Raw genomic sequence first — 23,473 nt, 5'->3', positions numbered from 1 at the left:
CCATTTGATCAGTACGGATGTCAAGGGTTATGGGGAGAAAGGGATTGAGACGGACAGATAGATCAGCCATGATCTGAAGAAGAGTCTCGACGCGAAACGTCACCCATTCCTTCCCACCAGAGATGCTGCCTGTCCCGTTGAGATACTCCAGCATTTTATGTATATCTTCGGTTTCAACCAGCATCTGCAGTTCCGTCCTCCACAGCCATGATTGAATGGTGGAGTAGACTTGATGGGCCGAATGGCCTCATTCTGCACCTATCACTAATGAACATGAGCACTATGCGGTAAAGAGGGCAGCCTGCACACACACAGGTCACTTACACTGTGCTTCAGCCGGTACCCCCCATCACCAATCCCAGGCTTTGTCATCTTAGACCACATTGAACACAAAAGGTGGTGAACACTGCCTAGTCCATCATGGATTCTGCATCAAAAAAATTTACAGGCGTTCCTGCCTCAAAAAGCCAACCAGCATCATCAGTGACCCACACCACCCTGGCTCTGCTCTCATTTCTCAACTACCGTCGGGAAGAAGATATGGGAGCCTGAAAATTGCAAAGTCCAGGTTCGGGAACAGCTTCTTCCCTACAGCCATCTGGCTATTAAACACTAAAACCTCCAAATAAGTTCTGAACTACATAGACTTAGGGGCATAGGTTTTGTCTTTTTGTGCGTGCGCGTGTGTGAATTTCATTGTTCTATCTGGGCCATGTGACAATAAAACCCTTGAGTCTTGTCTTAATGTGCAACTCTCAGCTCTGAAGGAAGTGCAGAACCCTGCAACCCTCCCCTTCCGTCTAGCATTCATCTTTGCAAGGTAGAAAGTTTGATCCTGTGTTCCATGCTAACTTCAAGGAGAGCAATTCCATTAGTCCACCCGCCTTGTAGAACATCTGTAATTTCTTACATGTCCATCAACGTCCTTTAAAAAAAATAGATACAAGGTGCTGGAGTAACTCAGCAGATCAGGTAGCACATCTGTATCATTTCTTTCCCCACAAACTTTCATTGAGGGTTATTTATTAAGGCCAGTTACCCTTCCAGCCTGACATTGAGATGGGAGGGAGTGAAATGGAGAGTAAAGTGGAACACTCAACAGAAACTCTTGCAATCACAAGGAGAGCAAATAAATTCCATGAGATAGCGCCCCAAAAAAGGTCAAATCTGGGTTTCTGGAGCTCTGAAGTAGCAGCACTAAGGGTATTGTCAACAATGCCCAGAACAGAATGGCCAAGCAGTAGTGATGGTGGCATAGTGGTACAACAGTTACTGCTACTACTTCAGAGCACCAGAAACCTGGATTTGACCTTGAAGTTGGGTGCTATCTCTAGGGAAAAGACTGATCTGGTAGCAACATTGTAAGACACATTGGGATAATGAGCAGTATAATCACTCTGCGTCACTGTTCAGGAAGGATTGAGCCTGGAACGCACTAAAATGGAACGAACAATCATGGCATGTTCTGAGACGGTGGTTCATCAGGATTTTCCACTGTTGGTACGGAACGATAATCATCAGTTTATAATATCCTGTAACAGGTGCCAAATTAAAGATTTGAAAAAGTGCACTAAAACTTGCAACAGAAATAAGCGCGTTCATTTTTGGTTCCAAATAATAGTTTAATTTAACTTGCAGTTGCCCATAACAAAGTTAACAATGGATTAAAGGCTTTTTTTAATTAAAAGGCACTAACCTGGTCATACAATGACATATTATTTACACCTTCTTTTTGACAAAGTTATAATACATTAAATATATAAATCAGTTACACAAATTTTCTTGAGGACTTCCCTATTACAATATGTTTTGTTCATTGTTGTGATTATCATTCCATGTACGAGCTGGTGGTTCCCAATGTTAAACAATCATTGTCTAAATACTCCAGGATAACTGTTGTACCGTTTTTCAGTAGGCAGTCAGTCCTTGTAATACACCATTCCAAAGTATTCTCCATGGGTAATACAGCTCCAGATTCGCTATGACACAGTCTCAGTTTCTGAGGAATTATAAAGATCAATAAGATGGGGATAGAAAAAGAAATCATTCATCTCTCTAAAACTGGTTCCCGTCGCATAATGTGCCACAAAATGGCAGTCATTAGAAAGTCTATACATATTTTCAACTTTATCACTTTGATGATTCCAAAGCACATATAGAAAGTTAAAAAGGGTTTTACTTGATAACTTTTAATTTTCCTTTTTAATAATTTCTTTCATTCAACTGCAATCTCTTTGAAGCAATCAATTTACCCTGTATACATTAAGATTTTATACATGTTATAATGCCTCAATCAACCTCTTTCTAAATTACAGCACTTCAGTTTCATTAATATTTCCATTTAACTTAATGCCTCTGCTCTTTGATGATGATGCATCCCTTTTTTTGGCAATTTTTTTTTGCTTAACTTGTGCTACTGGCTGAACGGAGAATCGTGCCTCTATTGCATTTTCAAGGTCTCTTTAGCTCATCATTTAATAATTTAACCCACCTCATTGTTTATACAATTTCCCGCCCCAACTAATCAACTTATAATATTTCAAATGAATCAAAGTCTATTTGCAATTATACTTTACCTGCTCAATTTCATAACAGAATGAAATATTTTTGGACTTTCTTCAATGATCATTTGTTTTTATCTTTAAAGCAATCAGCAGTAGCAGCAGTAGCAAGCAGCACCTAGCTGTGTTGCTTGGGAAGTAGTGTGTGGGGATTGTGTGGGGATTGTGTGGGGATAGTAAGGAGTAAGACCTGTGTGATCTCCCGGACTAGTTTCGATCGCCTAGCTTGGGGTCGGAGAGGAATTTCCCGGATTTTTTCCCAAATTGGCCTGGGTTTTTTATCCGGTTTTTCGCCTCTCCCAGGAGATCACTCAGTTCTTTTGGGTGGGCGGTTGGAGCGGTTGGAGTAGCGGCCGGGCGGTAGGTTTAGTAACCGAGCGCGGGGCTTTGTTTGGAGAGTATGACTGCCAGGGCAGTTTTTTGTTCTGGGTGTCAGATGTGGGGAATCTGGGAGTCTGATAGTCTTCCAGACATCCACATCTGCGCCAGGTGTGACGAGATGGGGCTCCTAAGGGACCGTATTAGGAACCTGGAGCGGCAGATTGATGACCTCCGTCTGATCAGGGAGAGTGAGGAGGTTATAGATAGGAGTTACAGGGAGGTGGTCACTCCTAGACCACGGGAGGTAGACAAGTGGGTCACTGTTAGGGGGGGGCAAGGAACAGAGGCAGGGACTAGGGAGTACCCCGGTGGCTGTACCCCTTGGAAATAAGTACTCCTGTTTAAGTACTGTTGGGGGGGACAGCCTACCTGGGGGCAACGACGGTGCCCGGGCCTCTGGCAAGGAGTCCGGCCCTGTTGCTCAGAAGGGTAGGGAAAGGAAGAGGAGAGCAGTAGTAATAGGGGACTCTATAGTGAGGGGGTCAGATAGGCGTTTCTGTGGACGCAGTCGGGAGACCCGGATGGTGGTTTGCCTCCCTGGTGCCGGTGTCCGGGATGTGTCTGAGCGTGTCCGGGATATCCTGAAAGGGGAGGGAGAGGAGCCAGAGGTCGTGGTACATATAGGTACCAACAATATAGGTAGGATAAGGGAAGAGGTCCTGAAAGGAGAATTCAGGGGGCTAGGAAGAGAGTTAAAAAAAAGGACTTCCAAAGTAATAATCTCAGGCTTACTGCCTGTGCCACGCGATAGTGAGAATAGGAATGGAGTGAGGTGGAGGATAAATACGTGGCTGAGGAACTGGTGCAGGGAGCAGGGTTTCAAGTTTCTGGATCATTGGGACCTCTTCTGGGGGAAGTATGACCTGTACAAAAAGGACGGGTTGCATCTGAACCCGAGGGGAACCAATATCCTGGCGGGGAGATTTGCTAAAATAACTGCGGAGACTTTAAACTAGTACGGTTGGGGGGAGGGACTCAAACACAGATAGCTAATAGGCAGTGTGTGAGGCAGGAGGCAGAAAAGGGAAACACTCAGACCCAATATGTAGGAGAGAAAGAAGGGAAAAGAAATAAACTGAGAATAAGAAATGATGGGTCCCTTAAATGTGTATATTTTAATGCTAGGAGCATTGTAAGAAAGGTGGATGAGCTTAGAGCCTGGATTGACATCTGGAAGTATGATGTTGTGGCGATCAGTGAAACATGGTTGCAGGAGGGTTGCGATTGGCAATTAAATATTCCAGGATTTCATTGTTTCAGATGTGATAGAATCGGAGGGGCAAGAGGTGGGGGTGTTGCATTGCTTGTCAGGGAGGATATCACAGCAGTGCTTTGGCAGGACAGACTAGAAGGCTCGATTAAGGAGGCTGTTTGGGTGGAACTCAGAAATGAGAAAGGTTTAGCAACACTTATAGGGGTGTATTATAGACCGCCAAATAGGGAACGAGAATTGGAAGAGCAAATATGTAAGGAGATAGCAGATATTAGTAGTAAGCACAGAGTGGTGATTGTGGGTGATTTCAATTTTCCGTATATAGACTGGGAATCACATTCTGTTAAAGGGCTGGATGGTTTGGAGTTTGTAAAATGTGTGCAGGATAGTTTTTTGCAGCAATACGTAGAGGTGCCTACCAGAGAAGGGGCAGTGTTGGACCTCCTGTTAGGAAATGAGATGGGTCAGGTGACGGAGTTATGTGTTGAGGAGCACTTTGGGTCTAGTGATCATAATGCCATTAGTTTCAATATCATTATGGAGAAGGTCAAATCTGGACCAAGGGTTGAGATTTTGGATTGGAGAAAGGCTAATTTTGAGGAGATGAGAAAGGATTTAAAAGGAGTGAAATGGAAATTGTTGTTTTATGAAAAGGATATAATAGAGAAATGGAGGATATTTAAAGGTGAAATTTTGAGAGTACAGAGTCTTTATGTCCCTGTTCGGTGGAAAGGAAAGAATAATAATTTGAAAGAGCCATGGTTTTCCAGGGAAATTGGACACTTGGTTCGGAAAAAGAGGGAGATATACAATAAATATAAGCGGCAGGGAGTAAATGAGGTTCTTGAGGAATATAAAGAATGTAAAAGGAATCTTAAAAAGGAAATTAGAAAAGCGAAAAAAAGATATGAGGCTGCTTTGGCAAGTAATGTAAAAGTAAACCCCAAGGGGTTCTACAGATATGTCAATAGCAAAAGGATAGTGAGGGATAAAATTGGTCCATTAGAGAGTCAGAGTGGACAGCTATGTGCTGAGCCGGAAGAAATGGGGGAGATATTAAACAATTTCTTTTCTTCGGTATTTACCGAGGAGAAGGATATTGAATTATGTGAGGTAAGCGAAACAAGTAGAGTAGTGATGGAAATTAGGAGGATTAAAGAAGAGGAGGTACGGACACTTTTGAAGAATATAAAAGTGGATAAGTCTCCAGGTCCTGATAGGATATTCCCTAGGACATTGAGGGAAGTTAGTGCAGAAATAGCAGGGGCTATGACGGAAATATTTCAAACGTCATTAGAAACAGGGATGGTGCCGGAAGATTGGCGCATTGCGCATGTTGTGCCTTTGTTTAAAAAAGGTTCTAAAAATAAACCTAGCAATTATAGACCTATTAGTTTGACGTCTGTGGTGGGAAAATTAATGGAAAAGATACTTAGGGACAATATATATAATTATTTGGATAATCAAGGCCTGATTAGAAACAGTCAACATGGATTTGTGCCTGGAAGGTCATGTTTGACTAATCTTCTTGAATTTTTTGAAGAGGTTACCAGGGAAATTGATGAGGGCAAGGCTGTGGATGTTGTCTATATGGACTTCAGTAAGGCATTTGACAAGGTTCCACATGGAAGGTTGATTAAGAAGGTTAAATCGTTGGGTATTAATAGTGAGGTTGCAAGATGGATTCAACAATGGCTGAATGGGAGATACCAGAGGGTAACGGTTGACAATTGTATGTCAGGTTGGAGGCCAGTGTCTAGTGGAGTGCCCCAAGGATCTGTGTTGGGTCCACTGTTGTTTGTCATTTACATTAATGATCTGGATGATGGTGTGGCAAATTGGATTAGTAAATATGCAGATGATACTAAGATAGGTGGAGTAGTTGATAGTGAGGTAGATTTTCAAAGTCTACAGAGAGACTTGGGCCTTTTGGAAGGGTGGGCTGAAAGATGGCAGATGGAGTTTAATGCTGATAAGTGTGAGGTGCTGCATTTTGGTAGGACAAATCAAAATAGGACGTACAGGGTAAATGGTAGGGAATTGAGGAATGCAGTGGAACAGAGGGATCTGGGAATAACTGTGCATTGTTCCCTGAAGGTGGAATCTCATGTGGATAGGGTGGTGAAGAAGGCGTTTGGTATGCTTGCCTTTATAAATCAGAGCATCGAGTATAGAAGTTGGGATGTAATGTTGAAATTGTACAGGGCATTGGTGAGGCCAAATCTGGAGTATGGTGTGCAGTTCTGGTCGCCAAATTATAGGAAGGATGTCGACAAAATGGAGAGGGTACAGAGGAGATTTACTAGAATGTTGCCTGGGTTTCAGCACTTAGGCTACAGAGAGAGGTTGAACAGGTTGGGTCTTTATTCTTTGGAGCGTAGAAGGTTGAGGGGGGACTTGATAGAGGTTTTTAAAATTTTGAGAGGGACGGACAGAGTTGACGTGGGTAGGCTTTTCCCTTTGAGAGTGGGGAAGATTCCAACAAGGGGACATAGCTTCAGAATTGAGGGACAAAGGTTTAGGGGTAACATGAGGGGGAACTTCTTTACTCAGAGGGTTGTGGCTGTATGGAATGGGCTTCCGGTGGAAGTGGTGGAGGCTGGCTCGATTTTATTATTTAAGAGTAAATTGGATAGGTATATGGATAGGAGGGGATTGGAGGGTTATGGTCTGAGTGCAGGTAGATGAGACTAGGTCAGGGAGAATGGTCGGCGTGGACTGGTAGGGCCGGACAGGCCTGTTTCCATGCTGTAGTTGTTATATGTTATGTTATATGTTATATTATTGCATGGAAAAATAATATCAAGTTCAAGTTTAGAAAGTCAGTGCAAGGTAAGTTAAGTCCAGTAGGAAGAGTGAGCAGAGAGAGGAAAGGGAGAACGAAAGGGACAGTGGCCTTAACTGCATTTACTTTAATGCAAAGAACCCCATAGGCAAGACAGATGAGCTATGAACATGGATCACCACAGAGGATTATGAAGAAACAAAGAACTGCAAATTCTGCTTAATACAAAAACACCACACAAAGTGCTGAAGTAACTCAACGGGGTCAGGTAGCATCTCTGGAGAACATAGATAGGAGACGTTTCAGGTCGAGGCCTTTCTTCAGACTGATTGTAGGAGAGGAGAGAAGAAAGCTAGAAGAGGGGGCAGGCAGGACAAAATGTAGCGGTAATAGGTGGACACAGGCGAGGGGGTGAGACAGGATTGTAGAGTTGGAAGTGTTGTGACTTGTGAAGCCCAAGGGAGGAAAGTAATATGTGTGTGTGTGGGGGGTTAATAGGTAGGAGTCCAGGATACATAGTTTAGGGAATAGCAAATAGCAGGAATGGCAACTCGACATTTATAGGTGTCACAGTTTCAGAAGTGACAGAGAAGGGCTGATTAGGGAAAACGTTTCGACAGGACTGAAGAACATCCTTGAGCGATTGGTCAATGAGGCTACAAGGGTAGAATTTAGCAATAAGAGGGGGATGGATCACTTTGATGGGGTTTATACTGTAGGCCCCCCAGTAGTTAGCGGAAATTAGAACAGATGTGTCGGCAGGTTGCAGAAGGGCGTACAAGCAATAGGATTGTATTAGTGGGAGATTTTAACTTTCACAATTTTGATTGGGGTTGCCCGAGTTCAAAGGGGTTAGATGAATGAATGCTTTATTGTCATATGTGACAAGTCTCGGTGAAATTATTTGCTTGCATACCCAAGGTAGTGTAATAAAGGGCGCTTACAAAGTTACAAAGTACCCCCACGCCAGATCTCCCTTTGTTCTCCCCCTTCATAATTTGTAAAATATACTGAAGAGGACTTTCTGAGCAGTACGGAGGGAGTCCTATTTGGAAGGGACCTGCACATCGGATTGAGGAAAATCCTAAAACCTTTTATTAGTATATTAGAAAATATAGGGTAGCAAAGGAAGGAATAGATCTCATCAGTGACAAGAGGGATTATCTATTTGTGGAACAAGGGAATCTTCAATGAATATCTCATCAATATTCACCAGGGCACTCTATATTACTGCACCACTTTGTTAGGTTTCTGTTTTTCTATCTGAGACTAGATAACCTAAGTTTACTAAAACATGAAGCAAAACAGTGTAATGTGTTAGCTAAATAATGAACATTAACAATAAATGTAAAATTGGTTCAATATAAATAAGGTAATGTACAACTTTTATATGTTAAACCAGGTATTACCTTGCATGCCAAAATATTATTGTTGTTCCTCAGGTTCAACATTGAGGCTGCTTTGTCCACCATTTTCCCAATACTCCATTTGGAACAGAAGAACATTGGTCTGCTTTTCTCTTTATTTCCTTGCGGCAAAAAAACTTGAAAATAGACACGTTGATTCTGCAAAAAACAGTACCAGTTCAATAATGATTTATGGTGCACAAAAGGACACAAAGGGGAGGGGGGGGAGGGGAGAGAGAAAGTGGAGTTGTGGGGGGGAAAGGAGGAGTGGGGAAGTTAGAGGTTACCTAAAATTAAAGAGTTCACTGTTCATACCATTGGGAAGTAAGCTACCCTAAGCAAAATATGAGGTGCTGTTCCTTCAGTTTCTGTGTGGCCTCACTCCGGCAATGGAGGAGGCCCAGGCCCAAAAGGTCAGTATGGGAATGGGAAGGGGAGTTAAAATGGTTAGCAAACAGAAGATCCATTTGATTTGTGGCCATTGGCACATTCACAGTTTAAATTTATGTTTGGCTTTTTAATGTTTTTTTAACTAAGATGGCACAGCTATCACAAAACATACATACCAAGAAAGTTTCCTTACTTCGTATAGTTTAACTTAACTTAAAGATGCAGATTGTCTTAACAAACTCTCATAAATAAAATTATATTTACCTACTTCACACACACAATATTAACACAAGATTCTGATACTATTTCAATCATAGATATATGGTTTAGGGAATAGCATGTCTGGCAACTCAACTTTTATAGGTGTCGCAGTTTTAGGAGTGACAGAGAAGGATGCATGGAAGGGGACTTGGAAGAAGAAGGTGTGATGGCTAAGTTTCCTTAGCTCATGTAGTTTAACTTAAAGATGCAGATTGTCTCATAAATAAAATTTTATTTACCGGCTTCACACATACAAGATAAAAAGCCTTTTGCCAAACCCATTTGATAATTGAGCTCCGCATGTTTGCATTCTAGCTTACTGATGGAATTGACCTTTTGCTACTTTGCTCAATGCTAAATCACTTTCAATTATGTAAATATACAATTATCACAAAGAAAATTTGCACAGTGGCGCAGCGGTAGAGTCAAGTCAAGTCAAGTTTATTTGTCACATACACATACAAGATGTGCAGTGAAATGAAAGGTCACACACAGTCCAGCAATAGAGCAATAAAAATAAACAATTTCACATACAATCACAACCAACACAAAAAAAAAAAAAGAAACATCCATCACAGTGAGCCCCTCCAGTCACCTCCTCACTGTGATGGGAGGCCAGAATGTCTTTTCTCTTCCCCTGCCGTCTTCTCTCGCGGTCAGGCTGTTGAAGTTGCCACGTTCCAGGCCGCGCCGGACGGTGAAAGGTCCGCAGCGAGCCGACCCAAGCCCCGCGATCCAAGCCCCGCGATCCGGGGCGGGCAAAGATGCTGCCGCTGCACGTCGGGGCTCCCGACATTGAAGCCCCCGCCGGGCGGAGAAAATCCCGCAGCCTATTTCAGGCCACTGCCTTACAGTGAATGAAGCGCCGGAGTCCCGGGTTCGATCCCAACTACGGGTGCTGTCTATGCGGAGTTTGTGCGTTCTCCCCGTGACTTGCATGGGTTTTGCAAGTACAGGTATGTAGGTTAATTGGCTTGGTAAATGTAAAAAATGTCCCAAATGGGTATAGGATAGTGTTAATATGCGGGGATCGCTGGTCGGTGCAGACCCGGTGGGCCGAAAGGGCCCGTTTCCGCGCTGTATCTCTAAACTAAAAGTGATTTAAAGAATAACTTGTTCAGCAACTTCTTACCAACTCAATTCTCTCCAAAGTTAAGATGTTTAAAGAAGCAGGTGATGTTTATTACACTAAACAGTTAATAGAGGTAAATTCCACAAATAGCAAAGTAAATTTCCACCCTTGTGTTGCAATTCCTTAAACTCTGCTTGAACTCCACTTTCTCAACTCAAAATTTGTACCATCTACTGTGACTTGAAATATGAAGTTTGATTAAGCCTGTGTCCCTCAGTTTATTGTGAAAATGATGGGTCACTATATTTGGTACACAGCACTTAAATCTTCTTATTTTACTTGTATGAATGATAGATTGGCTAATGTCATCATTGTACCCAAGGTAGGGAAGAATCCTTAAATCCAACAATTCTGACGTGCAGTGACCTCGACAGCAAACAGGGTGTATTGTCTCTAATATGTAGCCATTTTGCAGTCTGCTATATCACCATTACTCTCTTCTTGATGAAATACTGCCTTCACGTGCATTGCAGGTGCCTGTTATGTTGTGGAAACTGCAGAGTCAGCAACATCTGTTCTCCTGCACAGTGCCGGTTCATCCAACTAGCTAACATTGTGCTTCTGAAGGTCAGCAAAGCTAAAGCTCCCAGTGTCTCTGAATTCCCATCTCGGCCGTTCTGGATATGTCATCTGCCTATCCAATTCCAGGTTCCCCTGTTCCTTAAGTAAACTTTTGAAAATCATTGCAATTTAGTATTATTTTTCTGTAATCTTGCTGCCTTGTCCATAGCTCAGCCTCAAATGTTATGAAGTGTATCCCCCAAATCACATCAGCCAGGTGATTTTGCCTATGATGCATTGTGTTCTTTTTCAATCGATGCCTTCTTACACCAAAAGGTAGTAATACCCAAAATGTCAGTTATCCAACAACCCAAGAATTTTAAATAATAACCAAATACATTTCTAAAAGCTGCATTTGCACACAGCATGGAGAGACCATTTATTTTGAAAAAAATGATAATAACTTCACACCACATTTCAAGAGGGGAAAATTGTTAGCTTATCTTTTGTAAACATATATGTCTTTTGTCTATATATATGTCTTGTTTGATTTAAATCAAAAGCCAAAGCCAGACACAAAAAGCTGGAGTAACTCAGCCAGTCAGGCAGCATCTCCAGAGAAAAGGAATTGGTAATGTTGTGTGTCTCAACATTAAAGAAGGGTCTCGACCCAAACTGACACCTATTTCGTTTCTCCAGAGATGCTGCCTGACTCGCTGAGTTACTCCAGCTTTTTGTGTGTGTTTGGTTGAAAAACCAGCATCTGCAGTTCCTCCTTACACTAAATCAAACGCCAAACATGGTTACATGAATTCACACTTATACAGTTGTTTTCTTCAGTAGGTGGTCTCAGGAAGAACAAGCTTAACAATGTTAACAACGAAGTAATTTCAAATTGATACTTCTCTGTTCATTTAAATGTTATGAAACTCTCACCATTTGAGGCAGGAAATCCTGCTGCCTACCCAATGCACGTAAAAAAAGAAAGTAGCACAAAATGGCCAGCGGCCAAATGACACAGCTGATTTTTACACTACATCTGCCTGTTTCAAGAAAATAATAAACTTTAAAAAGAATCAGGTATTACCTCAAAAGAAAGTAACTGCGCCATTGGCATTATCTCCATTGAGCCAACGTCATTGAAAATTTCACTTCAAATAGATTGACTCACATACCTGTGGAATAGACTTGTCACCAACAGCATGTAGCTTCAGTTTCATCAGGGCCACTTTTGCAGCTGTTGCGTCATTCTTTGCTCCACTTCTTCCTTTCTTCACCGGGACTGTTTTCTTGGCTTTTGATTTAAAAGAAAATCAAGCAAGACATATAAATGACCCTGGGATAAGCTAATTGTCCTCTCCTTTTAAAATCACTAAAATTATTAGTTTAGTTTAGTTTAGAGATACAACGCGAAAACAGGCCCTTCGGCCCATCAAGTCCACACCGACCAGCGATCCCTGCACATTAACACTATCCTACACACACTGGGGACAATTTACATTTATACCAAGCCACTTAACCTACAAACATGTACGTCTTTGGAGTGTGGGAGGAAACTGATCTTGGGGAAAAAAAACACGCGGTCACAGGGAGGACGTACAAACTCCATACAGACATCACCAATAGTTGGGATCGAACCGGGACTCTGGTGCTGTAAGGCAGTAACTCCATATTCTTGTACAAATATATTCTATTTCCACCCATCCCGATAAACTCCCTAACCGTGCTCGTATTGTGCATGTTAATAGTGGGAGAGATCGTGCACAACTCAATCTTTTTGCGCCAACCTTTTACAGTCACATGGCTCCCAACATCTTGGAAGTACCACACGGTTGCAGCCATTCTACAAGATGGACTAGTCCACAAGTGGGATTGAGACCTGCACACATGGACTGTCATGATAACATTCTGAAAGCTTAATGTTAATTAACTTACACAAGTAATTTAAATCAAATATTATTTATTAAAATATTATCTAATAACTTTGATTATTTAAATGCATTTCAAATATATCTAAGTATTGCTGATGGTTGGAGGTATTTTGAGATGGTGGCAATGGTATTTAGTTCATATTACTTGTTAACTATTATTATTAATTTTAGGATTTAATGAAACCTCTTACCTTCCTATTTTTAATATGAGCCCATTGAAACTAAATGGGGGCCATGCTCAATTGCTGAGGGGCTAGATACGAAGTGCATCTAGACCTTCGGCTAGATATGTAATGAAACTGCCGTGGTAGGTCAGGTGAACTGCCTGTAACATCCAGTGCACAATTTGGCCACAGAGTAATTAGAGTATAGGAAGCGTAGTTAGGGGGCTGAGAATGCTTCCTTGTAAGGCATCAGTGTTGAGCATTCTAATGGGGGATTTTTTGTCACCTATTCTTACTAATTCTCCCAGGGAGAATGCTCGTGGGGATTCTCCCGGGGAGCCGCGCGGGCACGGTCCACCCGCCAAACAACCGCGGTGCCCCGGTAGGCCCGGCTCGCCCCACAGGCCTCCCAGGGGACTGCGGAGAAGCCGGGCGGAAAGGACTGCCTGGGTCGAAGGAGTATCAGCGGCGGCAGCGGGAGACTCGGCGGCAGCTTGAGCCTCGGTGGTGATGGGGCCTCAGCGGCAACGGGAGCCTCGTTAGCAGCGGGAACCTCGGCGGCAGCGGGATCCTTGGTGGCGGTGGAACGTGAGGGGGCGGCGAATTACAATGGAGGACCCGGTGTGGGGGGACTGGATTGAAGAACAATGGAGGGCCCGGCGTGGGGGGACTGGCGCAAAGAACAATGGAGGGCCCGGCATGGGGGGGGACTGGATTGAAGAACAATGGAGGGCCCGGCGTGGGGGGACCGCCGTGAAGAACAATGGAGGGCCTGGCGTGGGGGGGACCGCCGTGAAGAACAATGGAGGGCCTGGCGTGGGGGGACCGCCGTGAAGAACAATGGAGGGCCCGGCGTGGGGGGACAGTTGGAGAACAAAGGGCGACCCGGTGTGGGGGAGGGGGTCACTTTAGTTTTAGAATCCTCTGCTCAGGGGATAAACCTGCTTTCGTTTGTTTGTTTGTTTGTTTGTTGTTCGTTTCGGTTCGTTCCAGTTTAGACGCTGTGCACACGGCAGCCAGCCGTCAGTCGCTTGTCCTTTTCTTTTTTTTTGCACTTTTAATTTCAAGTGCAACACACCTTCTTGTGACTATTGACAGACCAATTTCCCTCCGAAGATGAATAAAATGTTATCGTATCGTAATTGCAGTCAATGGGCTACCGAGTCCTAGGTCCGGGATGAGAGAGAAGACTCTGCTGTAGATAGCAGACGATTTTCCAAGGTGCTTGAAAAATCAGAGATATCCAGCCCATTATCAATAAAACAATAATTAAAGAGATTATGTAAGTATTGTTCCTGTCATGACACATATGGGATTGAATTGGATCTCAGCCAGACAAAAGCAGAGTAGTTCTAAAAAATGTTAGGAAATGGTTAATCTGTAGATGCCATAAATCTACCAGCAGTTCGCCTGTATTTAGTTCAAAAACAAAATACCTCATCCGAAAGGGAGTGTCTGGCCTCACCTTTTGATCACTGATCAGCACGCAAGACATTCCCAACCAGAAAATTGCGGTAACTTCCTGCTTAACCACAACATGGAATTTATAATTATTATTTTAGTTTAAACTACAATGCCATTTACGTATAGAATGACAAATACTTGCCAGCACCCTCTTTTATTGATTGCTGAATTGCAACCGAACGGGATTTAGACACCTCTTGATTTTCACAGTCATGGTCTGATTGGTGCCGATGCCTATGTAAAGAAAAGGTCAACACATTGAAGTGTAAATCATACCAATGTCTGCATCAAAATTTAGCTTCTGCAAATACCCACCTCAGACAAAAATGCTTATTACAATCCGCGCAAATGATTGGCACAAGTTCAATTGCCTTACAGCTTTGGTGACTGCAACTGTAGGATGAGGTCCCTTCTGACTGAACTGGTTCTTTTCTTAAAAGCACCTGAAATTTGAAATACAGATCTTAAGTATATAACTCCCTTATTTATAGTACTGTATTTAGTTTTAAGTTTTTGAGATACAGGTCATTTGGCCCACCGAGTCCGCGCCAACGAACGATCTCCGCACACTAAAGCTGTCCTACACATACAAGGAACAATTTACAATTATACCAAGTCAATTAACCTACAAACCTGTATGTCTTTGGAGTGTGACAGGAAACCAGAGATCCCGGAGAAAAGCCACGCAGGTCACAGGGAGAACAGGGTCACGGACAAGCACCCGTAATCAGGATTGAACCCAGGTCTCTGATGCTGTAAAGCAGCAACTCTACTCCTGCGCCCCTGCGTTATGGTGTTAAAATAAACTAGCTCAACTTAGAATGAATGACTCGTTGTAATTAGGCACATTGATAAGAGAATAATATGGCTCGATCATGCTCGATTCAATCCATGCCAGCACATCCCCCACTACTACTGCCCTTAACTGCAGTGGACTGTGTGACAAGACCAAGCCAAATGCGTCCATTCTGAAGCCCTGTTGGCAACTTGCCTCAAGAATTCCAGGCTTTGTCCCCAGCAAAACCTTAAGTCTTTGACAACTCACTGTTGTCAAAGGTATATTTCACTGTTAAAAGTCTCTGAAATTAGGAGACAATTAAAACCAGTCCAAATTGATAATAAAAGCTTTTTCAAAAGGCAATTAAAATAGTGAAAAGCATATTAACTTTAATTAAAAATCTAAAGAAAAAGCGAACTAAAGAAAGGTAGACTAAAATAATGTGTAAAAAAGAACTGCAGATGCTGGTTTATGCCAGAGATAGACACAAAGTGCTGGAGTAACTCAGCAGTCAGGCAGTTTCTCTGGAGAAAAAGGATGGGTGACGTTTTGGGTCGAAACCCTTCTTCAGACTGAAAGTAGAGGGAGGGAACTAGTGGTAGGAAAAGGCCAGAACAAATCAAAGTTCTGTTGCCGCCCCCGAATAGTTCTGGGCTTTTCCTACCTCCAATTCCCTCCCCTCTACTTTTAGTCTGAAGAAGGGTTCCCACCCAAATTATCACCCATCCTTTATCTTCAGAGAGGCTGCCTGACTCGCTGAGTTACTCCAGCACTTTTTGTCTATCTTAGACTAAAATCATCTCAGCTAAACTGACCTTTTCAATTAAAGTCAGCAACTCCAGGGGTTGCCACTTTCATGCTAATTTGTGGTGTTCTTAAAGCTGGGAGCACTGTGTGAAAAGTGCTGACTTATTCACTTTGAAATGTCTGACTACTTCATTATATACTTCCAAACTGCTGTATGCAGATGTGAAAATCAAGGACGCATTGAAAAGCAACGAGTAAGTGGGCAAGTATGATCTGGGCAAGTATGATCTAGCCAATTATGACTACCGATAATAAAAATCAAACTTTTATTAAATGAGATTCAATATTATTTCCAGTGCTAAAGCAATTCCATTCAATAATTTTATCAATTTCTCTGTGAAAATCATAAATATTTGGTCTTTAGCTTCTATCTCTTCAAACTGAAATATCAGAGCAAGCTTGAGCTAGATATCTTTAACAATACTAGTGGGAAGAACTTTCAGTTGGATCAGTCTTTGGCCTATCTAGTCTCTTCAATTGAATCAGCAAATAGAATCTTTTATAAATTCTCTTAACTGGAAAGGTCAGTTTTATTGTACGTCCTAGTTTTGAGAGGGTGATGGTAATGAATACTTCCCTTAAGTCTTGATGTTCCTTGTGCACCAAGCCAATTAAATGGTCCAGAGGTTTGATATAATTGGGTATAAAGTTATGAAGCTCGGTTGCATTACAGTGGGATACATGTGGATTCTGCAACATGATATGAACATCTTTGGCCTTGGAAGACCGTGGATTAAAGATTTTTTGAGAAAATGGGGTAGAATACAAGATTCATGCAGTGCATCCTGTAAATGGCCATGCACAATTTAAAAAAAAATGTATACTTTAGTTTCCCAATTCAAATTTACATTAAATTTTTACGAGGTCAGTCAGTATACCATTGCATAGTATTCATTTTCGCTGCTTATTTTTACGATCACAATTTAAAAAAATGTTCTTGTTATAAAAAAGTCCACTTAATGTTTTTTACAGCCTGCGTTATTTGTCAGTGAGTGTGAGATAATGACTTTTCATCTTCCTGCTAAATATTTCCTGTTTCCCTTCAGCAGATTTTGAAATGAAACAAGAAAACTTTCCTATTAAATTTAGATTGTGGGGGCATCTTCTCATCTTCATTCATTTATCATATAGATACGTAGTTTATTTTGAAAGAGAGGATTTTATAAGAAAAGGTAATGTTACTAATAAAGTGTTACATTTCATTTCCCAGGAAAAAAAATTTGGTTTAGTTTCGTTTCGTTTTTAGTTTAGATATTCTGGAGTAACTCAGCGGGTCAGACAGCACCTCTGGAGAAAAGGAATAGGTGATGTTTCGCGTCGAGACCCTTCATCAGTCTCTGCGATGTCTGAAGAAGTGTATTGACCCGAAACGTCGCCTATTCCTTTTCTCCCGAGATGTTGCCTGACCCGCTGAGTTATTCCAGCATTTCGTGTCTATCTTAACATGCATGCTTATTGGTTTAGTCCATAACTCACCCCAGAACAACCATGAGCATCTTTATTTCTATGTTCAAGGCTAAAGAAAGAGGAAAGTTATAGTAGTTTGCATGTATGAAAGCGGAGATTGCAACAATTTGGAATATGTAGTAAAAATTAGTATACTGTACCAATAGGTTCCTGAACAGGCATCACACACAAATGGTAGAAAATCTGAAAGATGGTAAAGAATAAAGTTAGTTGAGCAAAACTCAGTTATTTTATTCACACATATATAATAGTGAATAAAGCATCAAAGATATATCCATACACTAAACCTCTTGTTTGTTTGTTTGTTCCTGAACTACAACTAAAACAGTACATGATAGCGCGACAATTTTAGGCCCATCTTACTCACCGTCGTCCCTTTGGTGCTAATGGAAGGTTTCATTGAAATCGGTGTTATATTTTAAAAGTTATTCACATTTTAAAGTTTAAATCTATCTCCGAGGGAGGGAGGGGGGGGATGGAGCAAGGGGGGAGAGAAGGGGAGTGGGGGTGAGTGGGGGGGGGGGAGGGGAGGGGAGGGGAGGGAAGGGGAGGGTGGAGTGGGGGAGAGAGGGGTGCTGCACCAATGCAGGAGAGGTTTGGGGCCAACTTGGTCTAGTTGACACTTAAAATTACTTCAGCATTTACCTAGAATGTTTGGTCAATGTATTTTCCAAAGGCAAAGATACAACTTGATCACAACTTCATTTGAAGGTGTGATAGAAAAAAACATTTTTCATGAAATCTGGACCGCAGGTAAAAGGCCAGGCATAATTTTGATGAATGGCAGAGTAGGTTCACAAAGAAACAAGTAACCTCAATTCATATGGTTTCATTTTGTTATGTTACCAGAATCCGTATGGTAAATTGGGCTTTAAGAGTCAGCCAGGGTATAGATATTACTTAAAGGATGTGTGTTCATAGTTGACACCATTTACTCAGAGATTTTAACATGATATTCTCGGCTATACGTCCTTCGGGCATATAATGTTCAACCACTACAGATGCCATCATTTACAAGGCATCACACTGAGACTGGGAGATTGCTGCAAACATAGAAACATAGAAAATAGGTGCAGGAGTAGGCCATTCGGCCCTTCGAGCCTGCACCGCCATTCAATATGATCATGGCTGATCATCCAACTCAGTATCCCGTACCTGCCTTCTCTCCATACCCCCTGATCCCTTTAGCCACAAGGGCCACATCTAACTCCCTCTTAAATATAGCCAATGAACTGGCCTCTTCTGTGGCAGAGAATTCCACAGATTCACCACTCTCTGTGTGAAAAAATAAAAGTTCTCATCTCGGTCCTAAAAGACTTCCCCCTTATCCTTAAACTGTGACCCCTTGTTCTGGACTTCCCCAACATCGGGAACAATCTTCCTGCATCTAGCCTGTCCAATCCCTTAAGAATTTTTGTAAGTTTCTATAAGATCCCCCCTCAATCTTCTAAATTCCAGCGAGTACAAGCCGAGTCTATCCTGTCTTTCTTCATATGAAAGTCCTGCCATCCCAGGAATCAATCTGGTGAACCTTCTCTGTACTCCCTCTATGGCAAGAATGTCTTTCCTTAGATTAGGAGACCAAAACTGTACGCAATACTCCAGGTGTGGTCTCACCAATGCCCTGTACAACTGCAGCAGAACCTCCCTGCTCCTATACTCAAATCCCCTCGCAATGAATGCCAACATACCATTCGCTTTCTTCACTGCCTGCTGCATCTGCATGCCTACTTTCAATGACTGGTGCACCACAACACCTAGGTCTCGTTGCATCTCCCCTTCTCCTAATCGGACACCATTCAGATAATAATCTGCCTTCCTGTACTTGCCACCAAAGTGGATAACCTCACATTTATCCACATTATACTGCATCTGCCCACTCACCTCACCTATCCAAGTCACCCCGCAGCCTCATAGCATCTTCCTCGCACCTCACATTACCACCCAGCTTTGTGTCTTCTGCAAAATTGGACATGTCACATTTAATTCCCTCGTCTAAATCGTAATATATATTGTAAATAACTGAGGTCCCAGCACCGAGCCCAAGTCACTGCCTGCCATTCTGAAAAGGACCCGTTAATTCCCACTCTTTGCTTCCTGTCTGCCAACCAGTTCTCTATCCATGTCAAAACCCTACCGTCAATACCATGTGTTCTATGTTTGCACACTAATCTCTTGTGTGGGACCTTCTCAAAGGCTTTTTGAAAGTCCAGATACACCACATCCACTGGCTCTCCCTTATCCATTCAACTTGTTACATCCTCAAAAAATTCTAGAAGATTAGTCAAACATGAATTCCCCTTCATAAATCCATGCTAACTTTGACCAATCCTGTCACTGCTTTCCAAATGTGCTGCTATAATATCTTTAACAATCGACTCAAGCATCTTCCCCACTACTGATGGCAGGCTAACTGGTCTATAATTCCCCGTTTTCTCTCTCCCTCCTTTCTTAAAAGGTGGGATTACATTGGCTACCCTCTAGTCCACAGGAACTGATCCAGAGTCTATAGAACATTGAAAAATGATCACCAATGCATCCACAATTTCTAAGGCCACCTTCCTTGAGTACTCTGGGATGCAGACCAACAAGCCCTGGGGATTTATCTGCCTTCAGTCCCAACAGTTTACCTAATACCATTTCCTGACTAATGTGGATTCCCTTCAGTTCCTCCTTCCCACTATCCTCGGTCCCCTTGTATTTCTGGGAGATTGGTTCTGTCTTCACAAAGGAAGACACAAATAACTCGTTTGACTGTTCTGCCGTATCCTTGTTTCCCATTATAAAATTACGTCTCTGATTGCAAGGGACCTACATTTGTCTTCACAAATCTTTTCCTTTTTACATATCTAAAGAAGCTTTTAGTCCGTTTTTATATTCCCCGTAAGCTTTCTTTCATGCCCTTTCCCCCCCTCTTAATTAAACCCTTTCATCCTCCTCTGTTGAGTTCTAAATTTCTCCCAATCCTCCGGTTTTCTGTTTCCTCTGGTCAATTTATGATTTTTCCTTGGATTTAACACTATCCTTGATTTCCCTTGTTCGCCACAGTTGAGCCGCCTTCCCCGTTTGATTTTTTCGCCTGATGAACAATTTTTGGAGTTCATCCATGCGGTTTTAAATTTTTTGCCATTTCATCTCCACCGTCAACCCATTAAGTATAATTTGCCAGTCCATCCTAGCTAATTCCCGTCTCATACCTACAAAGTCTCCTTTCTTTAAGTTCAGGACCCTAGTCTCTGAATTAACTGTCACTTTCCATCCTAATGCAGAATTCCACCATATTATGGTCACTGTTGCCCAAGGGGCTTTGCATGAGAACGCTGACTAATCCTTCCTCATTACACAATACCCAGTCTAGGATGGCCTGCCCTCTAGTCGGTTCTTCAACATATTGGTTTAAAAAACCATCCCGTCTATAATCCAGGAAATCCTCCTCCTCAGCGCTGCTCCCAACTTGCTTGGCCCAATCTATATGTAGATTAAAGTCACACGTGATAATTGCTGTACCTTTGCTACACGCATCCCTAGTTTCCTGCTTGATGCTATCCCCAACCTACTGCTGCTTGGGGGGTCTGTATACAACTTCAACAAGCTTTTTCTGCCCTTGGCTATTTTGCCGTTCTACAGCATCCAAGATAACGTCTCTCCTTGCTATTGCATTAATCTCTTTAACCAGCAATGCCACCCCAACTCCTCTTCCTTTCTGTCTATCCTTCCTGAATATCGAATACTCCTGCACTTTTAGCTCCCAGCCTTGGTCAGTCTGGAGCCATGGCTCTGTAATTCCAACTATATCATATTCCTTAACTACTAACTGCACATTCAATAGTGCGGGCCTCAGCGTCGACACAGTGTGGGAGTAACTCAGCGGGACAGGCAGCATCTCGGGAAAGAAGGAATGGATGACATTTCAGGTTGAGACCTATCTTCAGACTGTGTCAGAGGAGAGGGGAGTTTAGAGAGATGGAAGTGTAAGGCGTGAAAACAATAGATCAAAGCGGACAATGCTAAGGAAACGCAGGTTGGTTCATTGTTAGCTGAGAAGGGAAGGTGACAACCAGGCATACAAACATTAAAATTAATCAGGAATACAGTGAAACTAGTCGGAGAACTGGGGTGGGGGAGTGACGGAGAGGGAAAGCAAGGGTTACTTGAAGTTAGAGAAATCAATATTGTAAGGAGTTAGTGGTGGACTTTAGGAGGAGAGGTACACCCCTGTCTCCATCAATGGGGTGGATGTGCAGTTTACCAGGGAGTACAAGTAGGTTGGAATGTACCTGGACAGTAAACTGGACTGGTCCAGGAATGCTGAAGCCCTGTACAAGAAGAGACAGAGCCGGTTGCACTTTTTGAGAAGGCTCCGCTCCTTCAACATCTGCAGCACGATCAACAAACTCATCAGGAAGGCTGGCTCGGTCCTGGGAGCAGAGTTGGATTCATGGGAGGTGGTCTTGGAGAGGATGATGCTCTTCAAACTGCGGAGCATCCTGGACAATACAGCTCACACCCTCCATGACAAACTGGTCAACCTGAGGAGTACCTTCAGCAACAGACTGGTTCCACCAAGATGCAGCACAGAACGCCAAAGGAGATCCTTCTTCTCTGTAGCTATCAAACTGTACAACTTCTCCCCATTCTGTTGTAGGGTAGACTGAGACTGACTGACATAATCAGTCAGCACCTATGTCAGTAGCTCCCCTCCCCAAATTTGCACATCCCCAATCCTTTCCACTCGTCACTTTAATTTCATGTTTCATGTATTTTGTGTTTTTATGACTGAGCAGATCAATTTCCCTCCTGGGATAAATAAAGTTCTATCATATAATATAAGGCTGGGTTGTAAGCTGCCCGTGAAATATAAGGTGCTGTTCTTTCAATCCGCATGTGGCCTCCCTCAGACAATGGAGGAATCCCAGGACAGAAAGGTCAGATAGAGCTCTTGTTAGATAGAGCTCTGGGGGCTAGTGTAATCAAGGGATATGGGGAGAAGTTGGGCACAGGTTACAGATTGTGGATGATCAGCCATGATCACAATGAATGGCGGTGCTGGCTCGAAGGGCCAAATGGCCTCCTCCTGCACCTATTTTCTATGTCAGTGTGGAAATGGGAGGGGAGTTAAAGTGTTTAGCAACCAGGAGATCAGGTAGGTTTAGGCAGACTGAGCAGAGGTGATCAGCAAAACGATCGCCGTTATATAGGAGACACCACCTGTAACAGCAGATGAGGTGCATGAACCTCTGACTCACCAGCGATAAGGTGAGGGTGGAAAGATTTAATAAGAATCTGAGGGGTACCTTTTTCATGTTAAAGGCTGGTGGGTGTACGGAACAAGCTGCCAGAGGAGATAGTTGAGGCAGGGACTATCACAACGTTTAAAAAACATTTAGGCAGGTACATGGATAGGACAGGTTTAGAGGGATATGGGCACAATGTCGGCAGGTGGGACTCGTGTAGATGGGACATATGGGTCGGTATGGGCAAGTTGGACCGAAGGGCCCGTTTCCACGCTGTAAGACTCTGAGCTGAAAGGACTGTCGGGGTCCCTGGACAGAATTGAGGAGGTATAGGGGCAAAACAATAGGTATAGGGACAGGTGTTGTATCTCCTTTGGTTGCAGGGGAAGGTACCTGGGGAGGGTATTTATTCACAAAATACTGGAGTAACTCAGCAGGTCAGGCAGCATCTCAGGAGAGAAGGAATGGGTGACGTTTCGGGTCGAGACCCTTCTCCTGACCTGCTGAGTTACTCCAGCATTTTGTGAATAAATAACTTCGATTTGTACCAGCATCTGTAGTTATTTTCGTACAGTACCTGGGGAGGATATACTGCTGTGTATTGATTCAACAGCTGATACAGGGACAGTGGACTCCTGTATCCTTCCACATATTTCACAGTAGCAATCATCTTCCTCACATTGTCAATGAACACGACGATGAAGCCCTATCCCCGGGTCCATACCTAGCTGCCGGCAATGTTGTTCATCGCACCGCGCACCCAACTCCAGCTCCGCCATTTTGTTTCCGCCCCGTCCCCATCTTTCGTCCCCCCCCCCCCCCCCCCCCGTGGTCCTCCAGCCCCGCCCCCTGCTGTGTGACGGGTGGTCCTCCAGACCCGCCCCCAGGTGTGTGACGGACAGCTCTCCAGTCCCCGCCCCCCCCAACCCTGGTGAATAACAGGTGGTCCTCCAGATCCCGCCCCCTCGTTCAGTAACGGGTGGTCCTCCAGGCCCGCC

The 23,473-nt window shown here is 43.1% G+C and overlaps 1 protein-coding gene across 1 annotated transcript; it reads right to left on the bottom strand.

Moving 5' to 3' along the window:
* Window positions 1–1,613: 1,613 nt before the first annotated feature.
* zfand1 (zinc finger, AN1-type domain 1) lies at window positions 1,614–23,275 on the bottom strand. Its single transcript, XM_078398505.1, has 8 exons — window positions 23,200–23,275; window positions 17,382–17,424; window positions 17,251–17,290; window positions 14,505–14,632; window positions 14,332–14,423; window positions 11,806–11,924; window positions 8,350–8,505; window positions 1,614–1,999 (listed from the first exon to the last, which is right to left on the bottom strand). Exons 1-8 carry the CDS (start codon window positions 23,252–23,254, stop codon window positions 1,829–1,831), a joined length of 804 nt encoding a protein of 267 aa, XP_078254631.1. The 5' UTR covers window positions 23,255–23,275; the 3' UTR covers window positions 1,614–1,828.
* Between the last annotated feature and the right edge of the window lie 198 nt (window positions 23,276–23,473).

This window comes from Rhinoraja longicauda, chromosome 4, assembly GCF_053455715.1.
Source record: "Rhinoraja longicauda isolate Sanriku21f chromosome 4, sRhiLon1.1, whole genome shotgun sequence".
NCBI classification, from domain to species: domain Eukaryota; kingdom Metazoa; phylum Chordata; class Chondrichthyes; order Rajiformes; family Arhynchobatidae; genus Rhinoraja; species Rhinoraja longicauda.
This window is presented reverse-complemented; position numbering and strand designations above follow the sequence as displayed.

Bases quoted from the DNA above. Each gene is read 5' to 3' on its own strand.
- zfand1 (XM_078398505.1), bottom strand. From the start codon at position 23,254: ATGGCGGAGCTGGAGTTGGGTGCGCGGTGCGATGAACAACATTGCCGG. The intron at 17,425-23,199 runs GTATGGACCCGG...ACCATCTTTCAG, and splicing joins ACAACATTGCCGGCAGCTAG to ATTTTCTACCATTTGTGTGT. The intron at 14,424-14,504 runs GTGGGTATTTGC...TTCTTTACATAG, and splicing joins AATAAGCATTTTTGTCTGAG to GCATCGGCACCAATCAGACC.